General features: G+C 38.2%; 1 protein-coding gene across 2 annotated transcripts; it reads left to right on the forward strand.

Annotated features, from left to right (window-relative positions):
- Positions 1-1,037: 1,037 nt before the first annotated feature.
- HSD17B7 (hydroxysteroid 17-beta dehydrogenase 7) lies at positions 1,038-20,325 on the forward strand. Of its 2 annotated transcripts, none has more exons than XM_077156743.1 (9): positions 1,038-1,182; positions 1,884-2,087; positions 3,818-3,910; positions 5,018-5,132; positions 10,496-10,690; positions 12,188-12,292; positions 12,711-12,767; positions 16,117-16,215; positions 19,205-20,325. In XM_077156743.1, exons 1-9 carry the CDS (start codon positions 1,148-1,150, stop codon positions 19,304-19,306), a joined length of 1,005 nt encoding a protein of 334 aa, XP_077012858.1. In that variant the 5' UTR covers positions 1,038-1,147; the 3' UTR covers positions 19,307-20,325. The 2 variants fall into 2 exon arrangements, with proteins under 2 accessions (XP_077012858.1, XP_077012857.1); XM_077156742.1 differs by having other exon boundaries at positions 1,051-1,441.
- The last annotated feature ends 981 nt before the right edge of the window (positions 20,326-21,306 follow it).

Below are 21,306 nucleotides of genomic sequence, written 5' to 3' on the forward strand. Positions count from 1 at the left end.
GATAAATGCTTACCAAGCTAGTTGAACCTCTAAGATATTCAAAAGCTAGTAAAGATGATCTTTCGGGATCATTGCTGTTCAAAAATGATTAAAACTCTGAAAGAGGACGTGGAGTAGACTCCATTACATAAACACAGGAGCCATGCTCAGTGTTACTCCAAGCATGCCGTGTTGTTCTCACTCTAGGATAAGTACAGAAACTTAAGAGTAAGCATTAGAAAATTTTATAGCATTACAAACTTTTATAGTAGTTTAACAAAGTACTTATGTGATGAACCCAATAATAAAAATTGGGTTTTGTATTTTGTATGCCTTTTGCTTTTTATTTCACTTTTGTAGTAACCCATTTTTATTGTATTTTCCAAACATGCCTCTTTGGGGATGCCCTGGAAAAACAAAACCAGTCCTTAACCACTGAGAGTTTTAGACTTACTGATGTCGGGGGTGACCTGGAAAGTTCCGGGGTTCTCTGATTCCATGCCATGTTCCACATTTTGAATGTTGGTCATTTATGCATGATTCTACACAAAATTCTTCATGAAATCAAAGTTTATTTTCCGAAGGATGATTCTTTAGAGAAGGAGGCGGTCTGGGAATAGCAGAAGCTGGGCTGGAAAATACCATAGGCCTGGATCTTTTGGGCTGTTACCAAAAAGGAGTGGAAAACTAGCTAGATGATCCCTAAACTCTGGTTCCTAAGCTAAACCCTTCCCCCGAAACGCGGAGCTTTGGTGCAAATACCCTGCAGAGAGTGAAGTGCCAACCCGGGACATCAGGACTCAATTCCGCGTGTCCCCCACCGATCCTGGACCCGAACACCCCTGCAGGCTGCAAACCCCTCAGGACGCCCGCCAATCGTCCTCTCAGCAGAGCAGGCTGGGGCGGACACCTGAGCGCCGGAAGGGCAGGGGGTGGGGCGTCCCGCGGCCCCGCCCCTCGGCCTGTCTCACCCCACCCGGGCGGGGCTCTGCGTGCGGACCGCGCGCTGCGATTGGAGGCGGGAGCCGAGCCGGCATCTGAGCAGGGGGCGGGGCCTCGCCGGGGCTGGCCTGGGCGCCGCGCGCGGGGCGGCTGGGAACCGGCTCCTGGAAGGTCTGCGGACTCCGGTGTTCTCTTCCTTTCTTGCTCCGCGTTCGGGTGCGCGACGATGAGGAAGGTGGTTTTGGTCACCGGGGCGAGTAGGTGAGGCCTCCCTCGCGGTAACCGAGGAAGCGGCGGATCCGGGGTCGCAGGGAGCGGGAGGTATGGGGGCAGGGGGCCCGCCGCACGCCGACCCCGGGAACGACTGCCCCAGATTTGCCTCCGTGGGGCCCGGACTGAGCCCCGACCCCCTTCTCTGGGTCCCCCACGGCGCGAGGAATGGACGTGACGCCCCCTTAAAGTCCTCAGGTACTGGTGCTTTGAATGAAACTTGGCAGTGGAAAGAAAGCCTCCAGTTTCGGTAAGGAATGAGCCTCGTCTGTTATCGAAGGAACTTTTTCTCCTAGCAGTTTCCTGCATGCACATTTTGTCTCGTCAGCATTTGCCTGTGATGATGGCATTGCATCCCTTTCATGAGTTGTGTAAGTGAAAAATGGAAATCAGTACCAAGGTGAACTCTATATTAGAAGCGCTAAAGGACATCTCTTATATTTTTAGTCCAGTTATTGTGTCATTAAACTTTTGCAAAACGGAAGGAACACAAACTGGACAGCAGTCTCAGTAAATGAATATTAGAGAGTGGGGTTTTCCCCCTTCTTTAAGGTTATTTATTTATTTTTTGTCTTTTATGACTGCCTGGGCTCCTGATTGGAGCTAAACCTAAAGTAATCTGTTTTCTGAACCATAGAGAAGTGCTTCTGCTTGATACCATCCCACATAATGCATCTGAAATGTTCTTTCAGTGGCATTGGCCTGGCCCTGTGCAAGCGACTGCTGGCAGAGGAGGAGGAGCTTTACCTGTGCTTGGCCTGCAGGAACTTGGCCAAAGCTGAAGCTGTCCGGGCAGAGCTGCTGGCCGCTCACCCCACAGCTCAGGTCACCACCGTGCAGGTGGATGTTAGCAACCTGCACTCAGTGTTTCGGGCCTCCAAGGAACTGAAGCAAAAGTAAGCCTCTCGTTGGCAGGTTTCCTGTCATGTGATTGTGCAACACAGCATTCGATAAAATAAAAAAGGGTAGGAAAACCTAGAAAGGACAAGGTACAGAATGAGAAGTTATGCTGAGGAAATCTGTAGAGGGAGCCGGTTACTTCTCAGTATCACGTTCTTATTCATGATCATCATCATTTCTTTAATATTTATGAGTACACCCTGACACATGGTCAGTTTTAAGTCCTCACATGAATGTAACTTTGATATTTCAGTGCAATTTTTATATCTTTCCTCCACTTAATAACTTCATTAAATAGATTGCACAGATACTGCCATTTAACAAGTGAAGAAACTGAGACCAGAGATAGAATAATTTGCCTATGAAGGTCATCCAACTTTAGATTGATTAGGTTTGTCCTAGAACCCAGGTTTCCTCCCTGCTTCAGGGATTTTTCTCCAGCCTGGTAAAAATTTGCTCATATCTGCATAATAATTCTCATATAACAGGCATTTGATAAATGAAGTAATGGAGTCTTTGGATGTGTAACCACGCTTCCCTCCCCCCCACCCCCAGAGTGTACACAGAATTGCAAATAAGCATACAATGCATTTTTTCTGGGGAGAAAGGGCATGCTTTTTTTTTTCCCTACTAAAATTCTCAAAGGAATTTATGGTTAAAAAGGTTAAGAACCCTGCACTAGTCCACACTATTGATTGTCTGCAGTAATTAATATTGAATATTTTTGTGAATGTAGCCTTTAAAAAATAAGGAGCTACTTTATTTCTTTAGACAATAAAAGAAGTGCAAGAGAAACAAGTAAGGCTCTGTCTTTTTGGTAAAGGTGAAGATAATACTTCGGTTTACATTTTATTTGTGAATTGATAGAGTCATTTGCATCTCCCTGTTCCAAATGCATAAGTTGCAAAACAAGCAAAAGCTAGTTTCCTGCACCCCAGTTCCTCTTGTTGCAGCCGTAGCCCTTTGTGAATTTAGTTTTTCTCTCCTCTCCTCCTGAGCTCTTAGAGTTTTCTGCCACATCATTCTTCTTTACAACTAAGAACATTTTCTAGTCTTCACTTTCAAATAAACTGTGGTATGTTCTTTCAAATAAACTGTGGTATGTTCCACATTTGCTGCTCCATCATAACTTAGTCTCCAAGTGTATAAAATTGCACAGAAATTGTCATTTCAGAGTTATAAACCATTAGAGCCTAGAAAGAAGTTATGACTCATGTTTGCAGGCATTTTCCCCCCAAACTTAGCAGAGTTTCTTACCTGTTAGGTATAGATTTAGTTATGTTTCCTTATTTAGAAAAAAAGAAACTTCATCCTTAATAATAGCCCATTCCAATACAGATGACTTCTGAGATTTTAAGTTTTGACATTTTTAATGTTAGTATTCTGAATTACCTGCAAAGGTTCAAGATATTTAATAATTTGTGCCTAATTTGGAGGACAGAGCTGGAAAGGAGTATTAACCAGAAGGCTTGAGTCCAGAGTTCATTATAGCTCCCCAAATTCTGTTGGAAGCTACCCTCAAAAATAATAATAATAATAAAAAACACAATATGCAAATCCTTAATCTGGCTAAAAAAAACTGTTGAGAAAATAATAGTGGAATATATTCCTGCTAGCTTGCTGTGGCTATCTTTTTGGTTCAGAAAGTATTTTCTATCTTTCATAGGCCTTGATTCTGTTAATTCTAGAGATAACTCACAATTTTGTCTTGGTGTTTTACTTGCAGGTTTCAGAGATTAGACCATGTATATCTTAATGCTGGGATCATGCCTAATCCACGGCTGAATATCAAAGCATTTGTCACTGGTCTCTTTTCAAGGTAACTTCTGTGTTCTAGATGACCTGGTTGGAGGAGGATCATCATTTTTTTCTGCCTAGCTTTGCCCTTACTATGTTAAATTGGGATAATGAAAGGTGAAGTGATATTGAGAAGTAAAGACATAAAAAGGAGGTACTGCCACCACATCATGAAAAAGAGCGTTCATTGTTTATGGGGAATGCTGCAAGTCATGTTTATAGTGTTCTCGGTCTCCAGGACATGCCGATGGGTTGGACTTCTCAGAAGGTTGCTTGTTGGTCTGCCTGAATGTATCTGTGAGCAAGAACATTTCAGAATTAGGCAGAGTTCTCAGTGAGACTTGGATGCCCAGGAAGGCTACTTCAGATAGCATTTCTCAGGTGTATTGCAGGTGCTCTGACCAGTAGTGTGGGAAAATGCAGAGAACTAAATATCTTCCTGGGAGATCCTCAATACACATTCATATAGTGACTTTAAAAATTTTTAACTGCAACCTGCAGTAAGAAATAAATTTTATTTTGTGACCTAGTACATTTATTCATAAATTAATATTCGTACTCTTGCTACGTGCTACTTAGCATATTGCTGCTTTGGCATAACGTTTCCACCTTTTAAAAAAGAAAAAAGCAACACTGATCTCAAGCTACTAAAATCTCCACAGCAAAACACTGAATTTGTATGTTTGATGCTCAAGGACACCATCAGGAGAGCAACTTGTTTAACTTTGTTCAGCAGTTAAACATTGGTCTGTGCAGAGAAAGACTTTTCCCCCTTGGCATAGCAATTTTCTCGGATTTGGAAAAAGATTAAGAAAGTGTCAGCAGAGAGTTTTTGAGAGACTTTGGCCCCTGTTGAGAGTGTGAGCTATAAATACATATTTCTAGGGGTTTGGAGGGTGGGAGGGTTGGAGGAAGGAAGTATTTCTTGAACACCTGCTCAGTGCAAGGCACAGTATGAAACAAAATACACACATCTCATTTAATAATTACAATTATATGGCCTGGAAAATAGGTATTTTTCTTACTTTTGTAGAGTCAGGCTAAGTGGTTTGCTGTGGTGGGGCACGGTGTCTCTTCCTTATCTTCAGTGAAGGAGCTTACATCATAAAATTGTCTTCTGCTGTTTCAGAAAAGTGATCCATATGTTCTCCACAGCTGAAGGACTGCTGACCCAGGAAGACAAGATCACCGTGGATGGGCTCCAAGAGGTGTTCGAAACTAATGTTTTTGGCCACTTTATCCTGGTAAGAAAGGCTGTGGACTTAATAAACTGACAGCACTATGATCCCAAAGGCCTGCATGGACACCTTATGGTGTTTTTTTAAGTTCATTTGTTTAGGGCCAGCATTAAATCTTCGAATAGTAAATAGGTTGATCATTCTACTCTGAAAACATTGCTTCCCTAAAGCAGTCTATTGGTATATGTATGAGTATGTATATGGATATATGTATGTTTTTCTGTTGACGTCAACTCTGGGTGGCTGCATATATTTATAATTTATGACTTAAAAAGCTAGACTTCTAGTGTCACTGTTGAACATCCCAGTATGTTAGTCAGGATTCACTAGAGGAACAGAACCAAAAGGAGAGATCTGTAAATATGAGATTTATAAAGGTGTGTCTTGAAACCGTGGGAGTGAAAAAGTCCAAATTCCGTAGGGCAGCTGTGAAGCTGGCAGCTCCGATAAAAGGTCTGAATGAACTCCACAGGAGAGGCCCGCTGACTGAAGAAGCAGTGAAAGAGTCTCTCTTCTTTCTTAAACGCCTTCAACTGATTGGATTATCTCATTGTGGAAGGCAAGGCCTTAGTTGATTGCAGATGTAATCAGCCACAGATACTATCAGCTGACTGGTGATTTAATACACTGGCCTTTAGCTTTATCGACCAGTCACGAGGTAGCCTTGCAGACCAGACAGCTGGGCATAATCACTTGGCCAAATTGGTACCAGAACTGAACCATCACACTCAGCAATGTTATATATAAGACAGAAATTTCTGTTTTCACCACTCTTATTAAACCATTTTAGAAGCCCTGGCCAATGCATTTGGAAAGAAGTTGTAAGTAGAGGAAGTAAAATGAATATTATATGTAGATGTTATGATTATATACCTGGAAAACCCAGGAGAAACAACTATTAGAAACAACAGGAGAATTTAATTAAGTGGTTGGTTACGAAATGAATATGCAAAATTAGTGGCTTCTTATATATAAATATTAGTGATTTAAAGGATATAAAAAAGATTTCTTTTACAGTAAATAAAAATATCAATTGCATGGAAAGAAACATAATCTTGTTCAGGATCTCTAAGAAGACTTTGAAACTCTGATGCCACACAAGGTGATTTCACCTGAATGAACAGTAGTTCTTAGAAAGGAAAAGTCAATATGTTAATTATTCCTAAATTAATCTAAAAATCTAAATTACGGTAGGGTTACAGAGGAAGAATTAAAGGTGCTTTTTCAGTTCATATGGAAAACACATATATACCAAAAAAGCCAAGAAAATAACTGAAAGAAGAAAAGTTACATGGATGACTAGTCTACAAAAATTTTTAAAACATGTTGTATTTAAAATACATTAATATTTTTTGGCCCTAGTGCTAGAATAGAATGGTAGATTAATGAGACACAACTGAGTCTTGAAATAGTCATTGAAATACATTTGGTAAGTTTACATGGTAGGTTGACAGATCGGATTGGTGGGTAAAAGGTAAGATATTTAATAAAAGATTCTAGGAACTCTCTGGAGCATTCCCATTAAATAACTTCATATCCATTTCAAGATAAGTGACAGTTGCATCAAATAGTTCAGTTGGAGAAGAAATCAAACTTTTAAAACTACCAAAAGAAAAATGTGTATAACCTTGAAAAAGATCTTTCAAAACAAGAACACAGGCAAAAGTTGAAAAAATTTGGCTACTGCAAAATACTACCATAAATATTTCAAAGGATAAATTGCAAATCTGGAAAATTATTTACAACACGTTAATCAGCCTGAGGGCTAATTTCATCAATACAGAGTTTGTACAAATCAGTAATAGACCAGTAACTCAAAAGGAAAATGGACAAATAATATGGATTAACAACCACAAGAAAAAGGAATACAGGTTACTTATATGAAAAGGTGCAATCTTTGCTCATAAGCAAATGAGACATTGTTATATTAGCAGTAATTTAAAGAAAACTTGATATACTTCATGAAGTTGGCTAGGATGTGAGAAAATGAATGCTTTAATATATTGCTGGTAAGAATTTAAAGTGGGACATCTTAGAAGGGTAATTTGGCAATATCTATTAGCAATTTTTTTTTTTTTTTTTTTTAAAGGAAAGACAGAGAGAAGGAAGGAAGGATAGAAGGAAGGAAGGAAGGAAGAAAGGGAAACATCTTTAAACATTTTCTTGTTTTATTGTATTTTGTTTTTTTGTTTTTGTTACATGGGCTGGGGCCGGGAATCGAACCGAGGTCCTCCGGCATAGCAGGCAAGCAGTTTGCCCGCTGAGCCACCGCGGCCCGCCTCTATTAGCAATTTTAATAAAAATAAAATACTGATTATTTTTAGGAATGTATGTCTCTTATAGATACCATCACACATGCTCCCAAAAATATTTCTATAAAAATGCTTCTTGCAGCATTGTTTATGACAGTAAAAGCCTGGAAATACCTGTCTTCTCAATAGATAACTGATATAGTAAATTAAGATACAAACAAACAATGGAGTATTATGGAACCACGGAAATGAGATTAGTATTGTATCCTTATTTGGGGCACTCTTATTTTATTAAGAGAAAATATATGTAGTGTGCTCTCACCTGTGTAAACAGATAGCAAAAGATTTAGGCATATAATGTTTCTAGAATGAAACGAACGAAACTGAGAACACTGGTTGCCTCTGATAAGAGGAACGGAGTACTAGAGTTTCAGGATAGGATGGAGAGTCACTCTTCCTTCTATATCCTTTAGAACTTTTTTTTTAATGATATGTAGTATTTTACACTAAAAAGCTAATTGAAAATAAAGTAAGGGTGAGATTGAATTACTTGATTTTTAAAATAATTTTACCGAGATCCACTGTCTAATATTTCCTTACTCTTTTTATAATGTTATTCTAATTCTTTGCTCTTCTTTTTAATTATTAAATTAGTTCTTAATGATAGAGGATAATTTATTTAATACTATTACTAGTCCATTAATTTTTGATGACTGCTACTGCTTAAAAAGTTAAGGTTGGAGAAAATCAAATATTTGGGTGATCGTTTAAAGTAGAGGAATGACAAAGAGATGGCAGAGGAGAGCTGTGGTCAGCGGTGTCCAGGTCACATGACTTTACCTTTGGTGCCCTTATACAGGCAGGTATATCAGCATGGGTTCTGGAATCAAATAAAATAATCCCAAGGCTTATAATACTTTCCACCCTCTTCAAATTAGATTTAAGAATCATAACACTTTTTAAAAACTTAGATTCCAGGCTCAGGGTTAAATGCATTTTATAATTGAATCAGTTTCCTGTTTAATTATATGTAAAATGACCAAACATTTAAGGTTTGGTTTAGTTCACTAAGGTTGCCGAAATGCTGTATGCCAGAAATGGGTTGGCTTTTATAATGGGATTTAATAACTTACAAGTTTATAGTTCTGAGGCTGTGGAAATGTACAAATTAAGGCATCAGCAGGATGTTACCTTCTTCCTGAAGGCAGGCTGCTGGCGTCTGGGACATCTCTGTCACATGGGAAGTGTCTGCTGGTCCTCGGTGTTTGTTGCTTTCAGCTTGTGGCTGCTCAGACTGGCTTTCTTTCTGAGCTTCTCTGTTCTTTTCCCTGTCTTTTATCTCTGCTTCTCCTTGTGCTTTTCTGAATTTCATCCTTTTATACAGGACTCCAATAAGGGAATTCAGACCCACCTGGGGCATGCCGCAACTGAAAGAACCTAATCAAGAGGTTCCGCTCACAATAGCTTTCCACCCTGGGAATGGATTAGCTTTAAGAACATGATCTTTTCTGGGGTACATACAGCTTCATACCATCCTACGGTTGTTACAAAGAGTAGATATAATACTGTGAATCTTTAGTCACAGTGCGATATTTCAGTTGAACAAGATAATAGATTTAATGTTGTGTTTATGACTTGAATTCTGATTGTGCTTGGCTTATTTGTTAATTGCAAGCATGTATCACATCTGGAAGTAGGTGTTTTTTTTTTTTTCCGTAACAGTCTTTTTGTTTTAAAACAGTTTTAAATTACAGAATAATTTCAAAAATAGTACAAATAGTTCCTATATACTTTCCCCATAGTTTTGCCTTTAATTAACATCTTATATTAGTGTGGTACATTTGCACAATCAATGAACCAGTATTGCTACATAAAGTTCATACTTTATTCAGATTTTCTCAGTTTTTACCTAATGTCCTTTCAAAGGTATGGTATTAACACTTAATAGACATGTTTCCTTAGGCTCCTTTTGGTTGTGACCACTTCTTGGACTTTCCTTGTTTTGCATGATCTTGACAGGTTTGGGGATTATTATCAAGTATTTTCAATTGTAATTCAATTGAGATTTGTTGGGTGTTTCTCTCATGGTTAGAGTCAGGTAATGTAATGTGTTTTGGGAAAGAACAACAGAGAGAAAGTGCTACTCTCATCACACAATATCAAGGGTACTTACTATCAGGGTGACTTATTGTTGATGTTAACCTTGAAAACCTGGCTTGAGCTAGTGTGCCAAGTTTCTTCACCTTAAAGTTACTCTAATTTTTTCCCTTATACTGTGTACGATGTGTACTTGGGGGAAGAAGTTACTTTGCACAGCCTACAGTGCTAAGGAGTGGGAAGCTGTGCTCCATCTCCTTAATGATGGAGTTATCTACATAAATTATTTAGAAGTCCTCTACCTGGGATATTTGTCTGTTCTCCTTCATACATTTATTTATTTCCATGTGCACTAATAGATATTTATTTTATACTTTGAGTTATAAATACTGCTTTATTTTCTTGCTAACAATATTACAGCTTTGGCCACTGGGAGCTCTTTCAGTTGGCTCCTGTATCCCTTTGACATGCCCCGTCATTGTGGGGTTTTTTTGTTTTTATTTTAGTTTTTGTTTTGAGTACGTTCTATAAAATGCTCCAGGCTTATCTTGTATATTTCCTGCCCCAGTTCTAGGTTCAGCCATTTTTCTAAGGAGCTCTGCTTCTTATTATTGGAGAATGATATTGGAAACCAAGGTTTAGGTGCTGGGTATGCTCATGACTCTGACATGCCAGTTGGTTTTGGGCCCTCTCAGCTGACAGAGCAAGGAGATATATGTATGCGTACTAACTCATGTTTAAAAAGAAATAATTTTTATATTTAATCATCTGCATTTACATTAAGCTAAACAGGAGTTCATACTGATGTCTCTAACTCTAATCCATGGATCATTCTAGCTTCTTCCCTTGCTTATCTGTAACCTCCCATGCTAACAGTGAGAAACCTGGCTGCCACCATCCCCTATCCATTTACTTACTTGTTCAGTTCCAGTATACATGCATAGTGGTTTTAAAATTGTCACCCCGTACTCCACCAATGGTTTTTGGTACTTTTTTGGGTTCCTCCTTTCCTCACCTCAGATTCGCGAACTGGAACCTCTCCTCTGTCATAGTGACAGTCCATCACAAATCATCTGGACGTCATCTCGCAATGCTAAGAAATCTAATTTCATCCCAGAGGACTTCCAGCATAGCAAAGGTCAGGAACCCTACAGCTCTTCCAAATATGCCTCTGACCTCCTGAGTGTGGCTTTGAACAGGAACTTCAACCAACAGGTGAGCCTGTCTCAGTGATGTGGAAATGTCATGGCAGTGGTTTTTTAACTACAGTTGATTTACTGATAATATGGCCAACTTCCTTGCACACTCTTACAAGCTTAGAAGGTGGAATATTGTTTCTTGAGCAGGTTTGCTATGAGGACAAGATAAGATACAAAATGTGATCTGTAGTTGGAGTATATGAAGGTTTCAGGGCAGAGATAATTAGCTCATGACTTTTTAGTTAATGTGGTTTATTCACCGTTCTGTAACTCTTCATGGCATATAATTATGCAATAGAATGATAATGATAACAACAGCAATAGCTGTTCTTTAAGCAATTGCTAGGTTTTAGGTGCTGTACTAGGCTTTAAAAATATGTCACTTGATAACTCTCCTGACCCAGGGAGGTTGGTCTAAGAATCCCCATTTTGATAAGATACTAATGTTTGGAGAGGTTAAGTAATTTACCCAAGGTCACAAACTAGTAGATGCTAGTGCTTAGATGACCCCAAGTCTGTTCCTTTATGGCTTGGACTTTTCCTGCTAAACCATGCTGCCTCCCAGTGTTTTCATACCAGATGTTATGGGATAGTCAGTATTTAAAAAGCCTTTAGAATAGTGGTGATTTGTAGTGAGACTCCAGAGCTCTGACTCTATGAGGATCACAGTCTAGAGGATTTTTCTTTGAAGAAGGTGACCCTTGCCAATGATGCTGTCTCCTTGTGGCCACCGGGGTCTGGAGCTTAATGCTGCTTTGTATGTCTTTGTTGCATAGGTGTAAAATTTCAGCTGCAAACCCCAGTGGCTGAAGGATTACAAAAGATCATGCAAAGCTCTCTCTATTAATAAAAGGTCTCTATAAATAAATGCTCTCTTTAGAACTTTTTAAAATGATGGTTCTAGGCTGAGGACCCAATTTAGAGGTGTTCACTTGGAGAAGGTCTGTGTGGAACTACACACAGCCCTTTGTTCTTTTTGATATCAGGAGCTCCTGTCTTAAGCTAAAGGTATGGGTGCTCTTATGTGCATGCAAGGAAATAGCCACTTAATTTAGGTTTTGCTGTCCAAGTTTACTAGACAGGAAACTTGATGGAGGCAAGGACTAATGTATATGTATTTTTTAGCAGAAGTTATCATCACAGTTGACAAGCTGATCTCTAGGCCAATTACAAGGAAAATTCAGAGTATACCAGGCCCCATTTCCTATCCCCCACCCCCCAATTTCAAACTTGATTGCCCATGTTCTTTAAACTATGAGTTTCTTAAGAGTAAAGATTTTATCCTACTAATTTTTGCATCCTTACTAATTTTTGACTCTCTCCTGGTAGTTTAAGCATGTTGCTTAAACTAAAATGGTTAACCCAGCTTCAAGGACACCTCAGAGCATAAATCTTTCATCTTCTGGCTTCCTGGCTCATCTATGTTGTCTCCTTTATCAGCTAGCACATACATAGGACTCAGTCAATATACACTGAACTAGAATCTTACTGCTGTCCCTCTCTGTACTTCCAGGGTCTGTATTCCAGTGTGGTGTGCCCAGGTATAGTAATGACCAATTTGACTTATGGAATTCTACCTCCCTTTTTATGGATACTTCTGATGCCAATCATATGGCTGGTAAGTGATAAACATTTCTTTTCTTAGTTTACTAAATCTGTTCAGTTTGGGGCCAAAAATACACGTTTAGTGGTTGGGAAATGATTTAAGAAATTGAACCCAAAGGTGGCAGAATTCCATTTGTGGTGCAGAAAGAGACGGCTTTTCTGTTCTTTTGTAATGTCCCTCCATTATGGCAGGCGTAGGAAAAAGATCAGAAGAAAATATGCCTTCATGTTAACCGATTGACTGAGTGGTGGGGATTAAGTGTCATTTCTTTTTTAGATGTCTTTATTTTTCTTATACTTAAAAATGTTCTATAATTAGAAATGTATGTTTTCTTTTTTAATATTTAAATGAATTATATTTTTGTGATTCTATTCCATACTACCAGAGACTCTTATAAGTGGTCAAATGACTATTGCTTTTTTACCCTCAGCTTCGCTTTTTCACAAATGCATTCACAATGACCCCGTACAATGGAACAGAAGCACTGGTATGTTATTAAAGTTTCAATAGTTTGTATAATGGCTTAGCAGATATGAATTTTAAATGTACTTGTAGAAACAATTTCAACGGAAAAGAGAATAGTTGAATAAGCTTTGAGAATAATTGATATCCTGTTCAGGTCTAAGGTATACCCACAAAGCTAAATGCAGAGCCTTTAGGAGGGAAGTTTGGAAATTTAGCATCTACACTGGATAGCACTGTTATAGGAAATGCTCTTCTACACCAGCAGCTAGGAGAGAGACATGGTGGTGGAACACTAGAGTGGCAGGAAAGCAATATGGTGATAGGGAAGTCAACGAGAGATTGTCCTGTGGAGAAGGTGTACCTTGCAGTATGAGAGTCAAAGCTACAAAGTCCAACTCCACATGCCTGAAGAAAGTTCCTTTTCCTTCTGCTTATATTAGAGAATCAAGTTGTTACTTAGGAAACCAGTGATTTTCCTTAAATTACACATGGCAAATGGATTGCATATGTTTCCTCATCAAGGGCAGCCTCTCCTATGGATCAGAATTGTTAGAGAAGATGAAACTTGTCATCTAATCTTTTCACCATCTGGTTGAAATCCCATTGATTATAGTCAGTTCCTTCTGTGTTTGTCTCCCTCCCTCTCCTGAGCTCCTTCAGGATTTTTGCTATTCGTTTTTGAAACGTGGTACACTGACACTGTAGTGACTGCATCTGACGGATTCTTAAACCTTGGCTGAACTGAAATTGACAAAGATAAACATTAAGGGAAATGGCTTGAAGCTCTTGTCTTGGTGTTTTGGTAAATGTTGCAGAGTAAATGCATTTGTTGTAGGGACGCAAATTGATTATGAAAGGTAGGACTTGTAGCTATTTTAAATTAGTTCTTAATATCTTTGACAAAAATGGTAGAAATACTAATCAGTAGTCTCTCTTTTTTTTGGCATGGGCAGGCACCGGGAATTGAACCTGGGTCTCTGTCATGGCGGACAAGAATTCTGCCACTGAGCTACTGTCACACGTAGTCTTTTAAAGATTACTCTACTCATGGTGCACATTTACGGCACTGAAAATTAAACCGAGAGGTCAAATGTGTTTTGAGTTGTCAGTAGTGTGGGGAATTGTTAAAAGATAAGATCCCAGGATCTCTTATTCTAAACATTAGAATCATGTTTAGAAAAAAGAACACGTAAATAAATAAGACCCTCTTTAATCATATGGTAACTACTCTAAGAATAGTCAGGATGGAGAATGAATGAGGAGCTGGCGTAGTTGGTATAGGCCTTGCTCACTAAGTAGACTTGATCTGGGCGCTGAAGGATAGGTGAAATTTAGGTAGGTTAAGCAGTATGACCCAAGGCCGCAGTTCAAAAATATTTTTGCTATTGTGACTTTCTTATAATTTTCTAAAATCGGGGTGGGATGGAACATGTCACCCCAAGCTTTTATGTCACCTAATACATAGGATGGGTATAGATACTGGTGGATATGGATGAGGATTCGAGCAACGATATGTAGAGCTTGATGGTCTTTCAGCATTTGGATAAATTTTGTCTCCTTAAATGGGCTGAGCTTGAGTGTTCTGAAGCAAATGATTAAGAGCACGGCTTCTAGAATTGTGTTTACTGTGTTCAAATCCCAGTTCTCCAGTTCCTGGCTGTGGGCCCTTGGGTACTTTTGTCCCCCTACCCTCACCCCCACATGACTCCCTACTAAGTCTTTTATTATCTGAAGAGTAGGAATTTTATAGCAATAAATGAAACAGGGCATACGAATTATGTAGTACAGAGTCTAGCACATTGTAAAGGAGTCTATTTAGCATTTAATATTTTAGGGAAAACTTAAACTATTTTAAAAACTATTTTAAAACTATTTTAGGAAAAACTATCTTATTAAAAATAGCGTAGTCTTGGCATATGAATTGACAAATTAATGGAACAGAGAGTAGAGGGTGTAAAAATATACCATAAACAGATAAGAATTTACTGTTATGATAAAGATGGCATTCCAAATCAGTGTGGGAAAGATGGATTATTCAAAATGTGGAAAAAATAGAATATGGTCTTTTCTTCATACCTTCCACTAAAATAAAATTCCAGATGAATGAAAAGATTTGTACAAAAAAAATTAAAGTAGAAAATTAGGGAAAATTTTTTAATAATTTTGATTGTGCTTATGTAAATATTTCACAGATTCCCAAATCTGTAAAAAAAAAAGTCTGAAAATTTGACTAATTAAAAGTTAAAATTTTTTGCATGGACAAAAATCCTATCAAATAAAGTCTAAAGACTTTTGCCACATGTAGTATCAAAGACACAGGGCTAATTTTCTTAATATATATAAGGAGCTTCAACAAATCAATAGGAAAAACAGCTCAGCTTCATTCACAGTAAGAGAAATTCAAATTACAGGTACAATGAAAAACTATTTTTAGCTCCCATTAACCAAGATCAGGAAGTTTGATACTACACTATATTGTCAAGGCTGTGGAGACACTGGCCCTCTTCTGCATTTCTAGGACGATAAATTGATTTAGCATCTACCAGGGACTCTTTGGCAAGATCAAGCAAAATGTTAAATGCACATATCCTTAATCCAGCAATTCCATCCTTGGTTTTGAGCACATTTATCTTACAAATGTGCTCAAACGTGTATAAAGTGATATATTTATTATTCATTATAGTTGGTTTGTAATAGCAAAGGCTTGAAAATAACTGTCCAACAGTTGGAGAACGTTTATATAAATTATGGTACATCTATAAAATGAAATATGCTACTCTAAAAAAAAAAGGAGCTGCTCTACATATACTAATATAGAATGATCTCTAAGGCATATTGTTTAACATGAAAAATGCAAAGTGTGGAATACTGTATATAATATACTTCTATCTGAGTGAGAAAAAGGTATATATATTTTTAAGTGAATAGATCGTCTTTGGAAAACTACACAAAATAATAGTAAGCATGGTTGCCTCCAGAAAGGAGAACTAGGTGGTTGGAAAATTGTTTTACTTTTGAATGTTATGCCAGGCAATGCTTATCTATTAGTAAAATAATATAATCAGTGATCTGTATTTTACCCTGGCCTGACCTCAGAACCAACTCTGAATAAGCTAGTCATGAACTAAGTATGCTGTGAACTTTTAATTTGGGTATTAAAGATGAAATAGGGCCCTTTTGCTTTAAATTAAATTTCCAGGGATACTATTAAGCAGATTGCCTTACTCTCTTCCTTCAGGTTACGGTAGTGATTCATCAAGACGCCATAATAGCTAATGATAATCAAGAGACTTTTTAGAATTTGTTTGGAGTGCTCTGTAAAGTACTGGTTGTAAATTCCCACGATCTTAACATGTTCTTTTCCTTTCTAGGTATGGCTTTTCCACCAAAGGCCCGAATCTCTCAATCCTCTAGCCAAATACCTGAGTTCCACGACTGGCTTTGGAAATAATTATGTAATAGCTCAAAAGGTAATAAATCTGTATGCTTTGTAACATTAAAAATGTTAGCTACTAGGGTGTACTGGTGGTTCACTGGTAGTATGCTTGCCTTTTCATGTGCAAGACCTGGGTTTGATTCCTGGACCGTGCACCCAAATAATAATAAAAAAATGTTACCTACTAGGCTGAGGAACTAACTGGTTCCTGCTTTCCTGCCCAGCCCACCAACTGCCTACCTTCTTCCTGAATCTTCACTGTGTTTGCTGGCCTAACAATGAATTTTTTCATTTCTCTCTGCCCCCTCCTGTCTGTGAGCCTTTGCACATCTTGTTCTCTCTACCTGAACTGCTCGTGCACTTCCTCTTTTAACCGGTTGATGTCATCTTCTTAAGATCTCAGCTTCTCTCCCAGCCTTCTGGGACCAGGTCCAGTGCCTCAGTTATAGACTTTCTTGACAGCTTAGACTTGTTTAGTATAGCATTCATTTACCATCAAGCTTCCTTATTAGAGTATAACTTCATGGTGATGAAAATAATACCCCACTTTCCTAGCAGGCTCAATAACTGTGTTACAAGTTCATTAAAATTTGAAGTACCTTTCTCTGTAAAGCTCACTTTGTTTTATGTGTTCTAACACCAGTTTTGCTTTTGCCAATTACTAGCTTTAATAGATTACAAAAAAAGGTGTTTTTGAGAGGCAGGGATTGAAGTACAGGAGAAAAATCAGTGCTGTGTTTTTTGAGTCTGTATGGTCTCCAAAAGAAATCAAAATAGAGTTGTGTATTAGGAAATGAGAAAATTTATTTTGAACCTGTGAGAACTCTTTTGTTGTATTTTTATCATGAATCACATTTACTTCAGACTCACATTTTTCACTGCCTAACTTATTATGGAGAGGTATTGGCATAAAATAAAGCCAGATGGTGGCAAACGAGTTATCTCAGTAAATCAAATCATTGGCATTGATATCAGTCTATATGTCAGCGTGAGGTGTAAGGGAAACATGCTCTCTGCTTCCCCTGGTACCTGTTTACTAAAAATGAACTTCCACTGTTTTGCAAAGTGTGTTTTGTGGAATACTAGTTCTTTGAGAATATCTGCAAAAAGGAGTTCCTTAGATAAGTTAACTTTGGGTAATCCTTCATATTATATATCCCTTTTTCAGAGACGTGCACAATACACAGCCAAGCTGTGTATTCTCTGAGCTTGGAGAAGTTGGTACAATTAAAAAGTTCATATGAAATTGTTTAGTCTTGGCTTTTACAAATTTTTCTTGATTACATGGCCTTTTTAATTTTTAATTTCACATAATACTTAGTAACATCCCAAAGAACAAACTCTGGAAAACTATTCAAAATTAATAAGCTTACTTTTAAGCCCTCAGGCTTTGTTTGGACTTGCTGTCTCTATTGATCTAGAGGGAATGGTGCATTTACGAAGGGGAGAAAATGTTTAATCCTATAAACCAAATTATTTTATTAGCATTTTATGGAAATGCCCTGAAGAAAGTTTTCTAACCTTAGATTAATTTGGGGAAGTCTGCTTTCTTCTTTGTGAGAAGAGAGACTAAACTAGAAGATCTCTGCTGCCTCTTCTACCTTCAATGTAGAAAAACCCTAAGGCAGTTGAATGAATATAAATGTTATTTCCAAAATAGTAAATGTTTTTTTTTGACTTTTAGTCTTTTTTTTCATGAAAAAAGAACTGGTTTCAAGTTCAAGTATTGACTTGGGTATTGCTTTATTTTAAAGGGGCTAAAAGTTTGATTTTATATAGTGTATCAGTTAAGATGTGATGTGCTGCACATAACAGGATTGTGAGATAAAAATGGATTAAACAAGACAGAGGCTTAGATTTCTTGCATGTGAAAGCAATTTGTAGAGAAGCAGTCTCAATTTGTCAGACACCCAGGTTCCTTCCAGTCACTGTTTTGGCACTCCATAGGGTGTGGTGCCCATCTTTATGTCTAAGAGAAGGGGGAAAGAAGGGAATGTCCCCTTTTAAAGTGGGAAGTACCCCTGTCTTAGTTAGCCCCAGCTGCAGTGGTGAAGTACTGCAGATCAGTTGGCTTGAACAGAAATTTATTTACTACCTCACAGTTCTGAATAGAGGAAGTCTGCCATCAAGTTGCAGCAGGGCTGTGCTTTCTCTTCAGTGGAGTGAAATCTGTTCTGTGCCTCTCCCCCAGCTTCTGGAGGGTGACCGGCAACCCGGGATGTTCCTTGGCTATGGCAGCATAACTCAATAGCTGTTTTTGTCAGTGACTATCTCTCTCTGTCCAAATTTCTTTTCTCCACAAAGATACCAGCCGTGTTGGACTAGCGCTTACGCTAATCCAGCTTGACTTCATCTCAACCAATAATATACTCAAAGATCCCATTTACAGATAAGCTCACATTCACAGAATCGGGGGATAGGACCAGATATTTTGGAGGACACAGTTTAATCCATGACAACCGCACAATACTTCCGCTTACGTTTCATTGGCTAGAGCAAAGCCACATGATGCTTGCTAGCTTCGGTGGAAAGCTATGATGGAAAATGTAATCTTTTATCTGGAGGGCCAAGATAAAACCAGTGCCAAGCTGAAACTAGGGGCTCTTTTACTAAAGAAGAAAAGGAAAATTGATAGTAGAAGGTGGAGTAGCAATTGGAATTTCTAAAAACCTCTTTATCTTCCTCTTTGCCCTTTCTTATATCACATTTGGTTGGTATCTTCTATCACTGGGTACATTGGTGTTAGGGGAGATAGCAAAACCTCAGATCTCTTACTCTTGCTATTTAAGAGAGGTGTCAGTAGATTTGATGAAGATTGGAGTTCTGATTGAAAATTAATATATCCTCAAGTTCTCAGAGTTTCCTAACAGTCCCTGCACACCTGCCCCTTCAGCTCTTCCTGTTGCCCCCATCTTTTTTTTTTTTCCAAGTTATCCTCACATGGTGAATGCCCTCCTTTTATGTAAATACTGTTGAGTTTTTTTATCTCCTTTTTAGTCATTCCTATTTTTCTTCTTTCCCAGATGGACTTAGATGAAGACACTGCTGAAAAGTTTTATCAAAACTTGCTGGGACTGGAAAAACAAATTAGGGCCACCATTCCAAAACAAAATAACCAGAGCTGATGACACTTTGAAACAACCTACCTTCTATGCGTTCTTCCAACACGTGGGCTTCCATTGAGCTGGATGATGTGCATTCATAGTGACCCGTGAGCCATGACTATCTCTTTTCCTTTCTTCAAGAATTACCTTGAAGACTGTGTGCATGTGTGTCTGCACATGAGAAAAAGACTGCAGTTAAATAGTCTCCAGAATGTCACCACATCAGAGTTACTGGAGTCATTCAACAGAATGCCTGTTTATCTTGCTCTGTCAACTGGAGCCAGAGCTTGGCCATGGGATGAGGCATGGACTTGAACAGTGGATACAAAAGCATACACTAGCCCTCTCCTTTCCTTTGGGCCTGCCATTCTATGAGTGGCACCCTTAGCTTTGTTCCTATTTTCTAGGTCTTTTGCCTTATTTCTCTCTTCATGTACTACTTTTAACAATCCTAAGGGTACAGATCTGCAATTAGTTAATCTCAGGAACAACAACAGTATATAGGTGTTTGGGCCACTTAACTTGTTTATTTTAAAAGTATCTCTAATTGATATTGAGGTTGTCCATGCTAAATTTTGGGTCTGGCCCTTATCACCATCTGGAAATGTATTCGGTACTAACCAGCCTGTTTTCATAGATGTAAACTTGAAGCACAAAAGTTTTTTACGTTAAGTTTCAATAAAATTTTCTAATTGAATCCATGGCTGCTGGTAGGATATCTATTGGTATCAGGCACATTACAGTAGGAGGGATAAGTGTTATTAGGAGTTAGTTAACATGTCAGATAATGAGGCAAACTTTTCCTTAAAAATCAAGGCCTGGGCGGGCCACAGTGGCTCAGCAAGTAGAGTTTTCGCCTGCTGTGCTGGAGACTCGAGTTCGATTCCCGGTGCAGCCATTTGTTATAAAGGTAAAATATTAAATACCTAGATTTTTTACCCTGAATACAACCAACCTAACATGTGGAATTTAACAAACAGTAATTTTCTGAATGAGCTAATGAAAGTGAAAAAATTACACATAAATATAATTTCCCCACAGTTTTAAGTGTGAATTTGTTTTTATTACAGTTTTTCTAATGTTTTATCGAATAATTTTTTAGAATTAAAGATTATAACTGAAAATAAGAACTGAGAACCACTGGAACCTTCCGCTGTCTTTGAGTGAAAAAGTGAAGTTGGAGAATTGAAAGCAAAGCTGTTTTTATTTCATTCATTTATACCATAAATCTAGAAAAGGCATTTTATCTATTGTGAGTCTCAAGTTCCTCATCTGTCAGATGGAGTAATTATTTCTCTCCTTCCTCTCCTCATGGGAATGGAGTGAGGATTTAATGCAATAATGGGGCAGTGTTTGAGAATGATTTCAGTTTGCATTGTAGATTAATGATCCGGATGTGTTTAAAATGCTGCAGTGTAAGGAACTGTGATCCCTTCCACTTTGAGAGTTGGTTCTGTTTTCTAAGTGTTAAGATTTCACCCTGGAGGCACAGTCATGTCAGATGAGGTTGGAGAATCAGCTGTAGTACGGGCAGCATTTGATCTAGTTTGGGGACAGCCATTAACCAATAGTATGGGTTTGGGCAGCTTACTTCAAGATTTATGACCTCAATTTAATTACAAAAATATTGATAACGATGCCTACGTTACAGAATTGTGAGATGATATCCTAGTAGAGGTAGTCATTTAACTATTATTCAATTCTGTTCTACATTGAGTATCCAAAAGTAGGCTTTAAATAAAGTAAAACCAGATTTCATATCTTTTATGATTGTCAGTAGGTTGGTGCTTTACATATTTTCTGAGCCATTGTATCCAGTACAATGTATCCTCAAAAGAGAAAACAAATCTTAGCACTTCCCTTTGTGTGGTGTACCTCAGAAATTGATTCCTGTCATTAAATGATCACAAATTTCACTGTTTTTGTATCTCAGCTTGCTACTTGTTTGAAGATTTGTAGTTGAGACTCCAGGAGATACCTGCTTTCTTTTCTGTAAGACCTTGGCCTGGCACATTTATTGT

This window comes from Tamandua tetradactyla, chromosome 4 (assembly GCF_023851605.1).
Source record: "Tamandua tetradactyla isolate mTamTet1 chromosome 4, mTamTet1.pri, whole genome shotgun sequence".
NCBI classification, from domain to species: domain Eukaryota; kingdom Metazoa; phylum Chordata; class Mammalia; order Pilosa; family Myrmecophagidae; genus Tamandua; species Tamandua tetradactyla.